The 6,000-nt window shown below is 40.5% G+C and overlaps 1 protein-coding gene across 1 annotated transcript in view; it reads left to right on the top strand.

The window, feature by feature from the left end:
• The first annotated feature begins 5,832 nt into the window (after positions 1–5,832).
• LOC115477441 (protein phosphatase 1 regulatory subunit 12A-like) overlaps positions 5,833–6,000 on the top strand; it is a 64,383-nt gene continuing 64,215 nt past the window's right edge. The window contains exon 1 of the mRNA XM_030214315.1: positions 5,833–5,919. Coding sequence (XP_030070175.1) covers positions 5,833–5,919 — 87 coding nt within the window. The remainder of the gene's footprint in view (positions 5,920–6,000) is intronic.

Raw genomic sequence — 6,000 nt, 5'->3', positions numbered from 1 at the left:
AGGGCTCCGCTCATTCTGCCTCGCCTCACCCTATGCTTGGAACAACCTTCCAGAACCCTTATGCCAAGCCCCCTCCCTGCCCGTCTTCAAGTCTTTGCTTAAAGCCCACCTCTTCAATGCTGCGTTTTGGCACCTAACCCTTACCGTTCAGTGAATCCAGACTGCCCCAATCGGACCGACCGTTCACTTGTCTATTAGATTGTAAGCTCTTTGAGCAGGGACTGTCTTTTACGTGTATGGTGTACAGCGCTGCATATGCCTTGTAGCGCTATAGAAATGATAAGTAGTAGTAGTAAGTTATAAATGCAGTATATTAAATCAATAAATCTAATCCAAACACGGTTGCAGGATGCTCTAGTCACGAGAAAACTTCCTATACAGTAAACGGTTAAATATGGCCTCGGTTATCTGCTTCAGGGTATTATGCTTACTCACTCAGCAAAGGAGCTCAACCAACTGCAACTCTGAATTTATCAAATTATAACTGGTGAAGGAAGGATGAGCAATATCCAAAAAATAATGGAGCCAATTCTACCTAAATACAGGCGTAACAAAGAAGCATATTTAGTACTAGTTCTCACCCTATGCTTGGAACAACATTCCTGAGCCCTTACGCCAAGCCCCCTCCCTGCCCGTCTTCAGTCTTTGCTTAAAGCCCACCTCTTCAATGCTGCGTTCGGCACCTAACCCTTACCGTTCAGTGAATCCAGACTGCCCCAATTTGACTGCCCCTATTGGACCGACCGTTCACTTGTCTATTAGATTGTAAGCTCTTTGAGCAGGGACTGTCTCTCTTTGTTAAATTGTACAGCACTGCGTAACCCTAGTAGTGCTCTAGAAATCTTAAGTAGTAGTAGTAGTATTACATATAGCAGTGATTTAACCAGAGCTGAGATTGTGATGTCATAATGCCTCATTCCACCAATGCCTAAGAGCCAACCTCATCAGTGATGTCACAATGGCTCGCTGTCCTATACTGGCCCACTTCCCCCCTTAGTGTGAAGAGTTTCAGTCTCTGGTATCCAGAGCTGAGATTGTGATGTCATAATGCCTCATTCCACCAATGCCTAAGAGCCAACCTCATCAGTGATGTCACAATGGCTTGATTGTCCTATAGTTGTCTCACTCTTATCTATTAGATTGTAAGCTCTTTGAGCAGGGACTGTCTCTCTTTGTTAAATTGTACAGCGCTGCGTAACCCTAGTAGTGCTCTAGAAATGTTAAGTAGTAGTAGTAAGCCCGCATTGGGCTTACTGACCGCTTTGTAAAAGGCCCCCTATATTTTTTTTTTCCCCAAGCATGGACAGAGCAAATGGAGTACTACATATATATATATATATATATATATATATATATATATATATACATGACAGACCTTATAGATCTGCCAATAAGAAACAAAGCCAAATCGTCAAGATCCCATCTAAACCTATACTAACCAAATTGCAAAGGACTGAAATACAAAACAACTTACGCTTCCAGCTTCGCCTACATAAGCGCAAAACTATGGAACGGCCTCCCAAAAGCTGTGAAACAATACACGACCACCTGAACTTCAGGAAATCTCTAAAAACCAACCTTTTCAAATGGCCTACCCAAACAACCCCACGTAAACTTACCACCCAGCAACAAAACAAGATTATAATCGCACTGGACAACACGCAATCTTCATCCATTCTGACCCTCCAATTATAACTTATACAATCACTTTACAACCTTGTATCTGTTATTAACCGACTGGGCAAGCGCCTTTGACGGTACTATGTAAGCCACATTGAACCTGCAAATAGGTGGGAAAATGTGGGGTACAAGTGCAATAAATAAATATCCAGGTCGAGACATGTATAGTGTTCCAAATATTTTACAAAATTCTTGCTAAACACGGATCCTTTTGTAAAATATGTAAAAGGACACTGGGAAATAGATGTTCAGGTTCCAGTCTGTTTAGTGGGAACCATTTAGAAACGAACAGCATCATTCCAGATTTTGGTGCACATGTAACTTCAGATTTTGCAACATAAATGTAAGTGCTGGATCTGAAAAAACAGGGTGTCCAGAAACAGCCAGGTAACTACTACTACTATTACTTATCATTTCTGTAGCGCTACTAGACGTACGCAGTGCTGTACACTTGAATATGAAGAGATGGTCCCTGCTCGACAGAACTTACAATCTAATTATTTTATTTTTGTTACATTTGTACCCCGTGCTTTCCCACTCATGGCAGGCTCAATGCGGCTTACATGGGGCAATGGAGGGTTAAGTGACTTGCCCAGAGTCACAAGGAGCTGCCTGTGCCTGAAGTGGGAATCGAACTCAGTTCCTCAGTTCCCCAGGACCAAAGTCCACCACCCTAACCACTAGGTCACTCCTTCACATTAGGACAAAGAGGACAAATAAGAGATAAAGGAATTACTAAGGTGGGGGTGATAAAATTAAAGGTACTAGAGAAGTAAGTAAGGGTTAGGAGTTAAAAGCAGCATCAAAAAGGTGGGCTTTTAGCCTAGATTTGAAGATGGCCAGAGATGGAGCTTGACGTACTTGCTCAGGAAGTCTATTGCAGGCATATGATGCAGCAAGATAAAAGGAACGGAGTCTGGAGTTAGCAGTGGAGGAGAAGGGTGCAGATAAGAGAGATTTACCCAGTGAACGGAGTTCCCGGGGAGGAGTGTAGGGAGAGATGAAAGTGGAGAGGTACCGAGGAGCTGCAGAGTGAATGCACTTGTAAGTCAATAAGAGGAGTTTGAACTGTATGCGGAAACGGATAGGGAGCCAGTGAAGTGACTTGAGGGCTGTTATGAGCATAGTGACACTGGCGGGAATATAAGTTGTGCAGCAGAATTTTGAACAGATTGAAGGGGAGAGAGATGGCTTAGTGAGAGACCTGTGAGAAGCAAGTTGCAATAGTCTAAGCGAGAGGTGATAAGAGTGTGAATAAGGGTTCTGGTAGTGTGCTCAGAAAGGAAAGGGCGGACTTTGGTGATGATACAGAGAAAGAAACAACAGGTTTAGCAGTCTGCTGAATATGTGCAGAGAAGATTCCAAGTTAAAAAAAATACCAGAGAGGTAAACACAGTTGCCCCCTCAATTGCTCGTGCAAACTCAAAGCCCAAACAAGCTGACACTTAAGTCCACTCAGCATATGCTAATACAGACGTCTAGTTCTTTTTTTAAATGTTTGTTGCAGTTGCAAAATTGGAAACGCATAATATATTTTCACAGCCCATCCACAACATGCCTCCTTGGAAACTGTGCTGCTTGGAAATATCAGCTTTCTAAAATAGCTGACTTATAGGCGTAGGACCTTTACACACACAAATGTCAACACAGGCTCTCTTAAAATGACCTTCTTTGTGACATAGGGGGCATTTTTGATATGATATGCAATGGATGCAAGATCATAAGCCCAAAGAACACAGCGAAGGTGAGACAAGGATATATAGTCTTTAGACGATGTATAAAAAGTCCAAATTGATTGTGTAGCTCAATAGACACGATAAGTCCAAGATCATAAGCTACAACTTGGAGAAAAACTAAAGTTTTTTGTTAGTTTTCATCCAGATTTAAATCCTTGTATGATTACCATCAACAATGTAGATTTCACTCTTTTCCCAATTGTTAAAATCCTGGGTGTTTGTTTGGATTGCTCAATTGCATTAGAATCTCACATAAACTTTGTTATTAACAAATGCTTTTTTATGATGATAAAATTGCGTTTTATACGGAAATTCTTTGACCTTGCTCACTTTGAGTGGTTGGTTCATTCTTTGATATTTTCATCACTTGATTATTGTAATGTGATATACTTGGGCTGTACAATAGCGTTCAATTAAGACTTCATACAGTGCAGAATATGACAGATTAGGGTCTCTCTAAGTTTGACAGTGTCTCCCTTTTTTACAATATACTCCATTGGCTCCCCATAGAGGCTCGGGTAAATTTAAACGTTTCCTTTCTAGAATACTGCATGGTCAAATTCCTGGTTGGTTATTTATTTCTGTTTTGTTTCATCTCAAAGAGCCAGGAGATACATCTATGGCTTTTTTACTTTTCCACCAACTAGATGGATAAAGAGACTTTCAATCTTTGATTGTTGGCCATTCAAGCAGCACGTCTATGGAAGGATATATTAATTATAGTCTCTGCTTATTTGATATCCCAGGACTATGTCCTGGATCTATGTGACCTGCTTAAAACTTGATGGTATGAATGGGATAGAAGATGGAGTGTAATGTAATGAAATGTAAACAAAAAAGGCTAAAATCTAGTATCAAACGTGATCATTTTGAAACCAGAAAGGTCCAACTTTTTATTTCGAAAATGGCCATTTTATAGATGTTTTTGTGCTCATTGCATTTATCTTTTAGGACCATTAAACAAAAAAAAAGTCCAAAGGAAAAAATGCACAAAGGCAAGCCATTGGGGTGGGGGGGCAGTGTTCTTAGTAGACTGGCTACACAGACATCCCAGCAGAGTAGTTGGGAACCCTACAGGGCACTGCAGTGGATTTCACAAAAAAGATCCCAGGTACACATCTTATTTTTTCCCCCTTCTATTGTATGGTGAACCCACTAAAAACCTACTGTACCCAACTGTACACCACTACAATATGCCTGCAGGTGTCATCCATGTGTAGGTACAACAGGTATTTAGTGATTTTTTTTTTTTAGGGCTCACTTGTTCCACCACAAGTGTACCAGTTAGAATGGGATATAGGCCTGGGTCCCTTTCTCTACAGTCCGCTTCACTGACCACTAGGCTACTCCTGGGATTTGCCTGCTGCTCTAATAGAAATGGCCATCATATATGAAACTGTCATAGAGCCTGATATGTACTGTCATATCTTAGGGGCTGGGAGGGGAGACTGTGATCACGGAGGGGGGGGGGGGAATAAGGGAGGTTATACCTTAATCCCTCCAGTGGTCATTGGTCACTTAGTCACGACTGAAATAGATCTGGCCAAAAAGTCTTAATTTGGGCACTAGAATATTTTCATTTTATTCTATGATTGCAAGAGGAGTCTATCTTTTAATGCCTCTCATGTCTCACCCAAAACATGCCCCTAATATGTCCCTTTGAAATTTGGATGAACTATGGAGCAAAACATCTAAATTTGTGGTATTGAAAATCTCAACTTTGGTATTTTCGAGAGAAAATGTCATTCTGCCACCTTATGACTTTTTGGATATATTTTTTTTGTTGTTGTTTTGAAAATGAGTCCCTGAATTCCATAATTGAAAATCAATGTTAAAAATTAAACTAGTTTTTCTAGCCTGATAGAATTCCCTTTTGGCTCTTCTGTACTCAAGATAACAAACACATTGAGCTTTTTGGTATTGATAAGAAATCAGATGTTTCAGCGTTGAGCTCAAGGAGATGCGCGACTAAAGCAGTGTTGTTACTTTCAGCTACATCAAAGATTTGGAGAGTGTACTGCACTACCTAATGTGTTAGACTAGTAAAACGTTGATCCCAAAGTTTTGTTTTCTGGTGCTTGCCAGAAAATTTAGCTTCAGTTTCATATATAAGTGCCTGTTATATGACGGAGCTTTATATTTATACTTTAATAACCTTAGCATTTTTATACATCATGCACATCACTAAAATACGAACATTAACATTGTATGGCAGGCACTTATCACTCAGTGTCATAAGCTATTTGTGTTCTGTCAAACTGCAGGTATAACCTTCCATCTCTAAAGTTTATACTGCGGTTTAAGTTAGAAAGTGTTTCTTGTACCATCTTTTCCTCTTCACTCTTCCCATGTTTATTTTTTTTGTCTTGTCTTCAATTGGCTGTAGTCTGATTTCATTACTTCTCTCCTTCCTGTGATGGGATCAGTACATCCTGCATCCTGGAGACAGGGTTTGCGCAAAACTGGCATTGTTCTAGTGCCCAGTAAAGGTGAAAAGTCCATGGTGAGACATTCGTGTGTGCAAGGATTTGTATGTTAGGTTTCCGAATAACCATCTTTTAATCAGTACTGGTATCACCGCTGC

This window comes from Microcaecilia unicolor, chromosome 9 (genome assembly GCF_901765095.1).
Source record: "Microcaecilia unicolor chromosome 9, aMicUni1.1, whole genome shotgun sequence".
In the NCBI taxonomy this organism is placed as follows: Eukaryota; Metazoa; Chordata; class Amphibia; order Gymnophiona; family Siphonopidae; genus Microcaecilia; species Microcaecilia unicolor.
The sequence above is the reverse complement of the archived record's forward strand: the minus strand, read 5'-3'. Positions and strand labels throughout refer to the sequence as shown.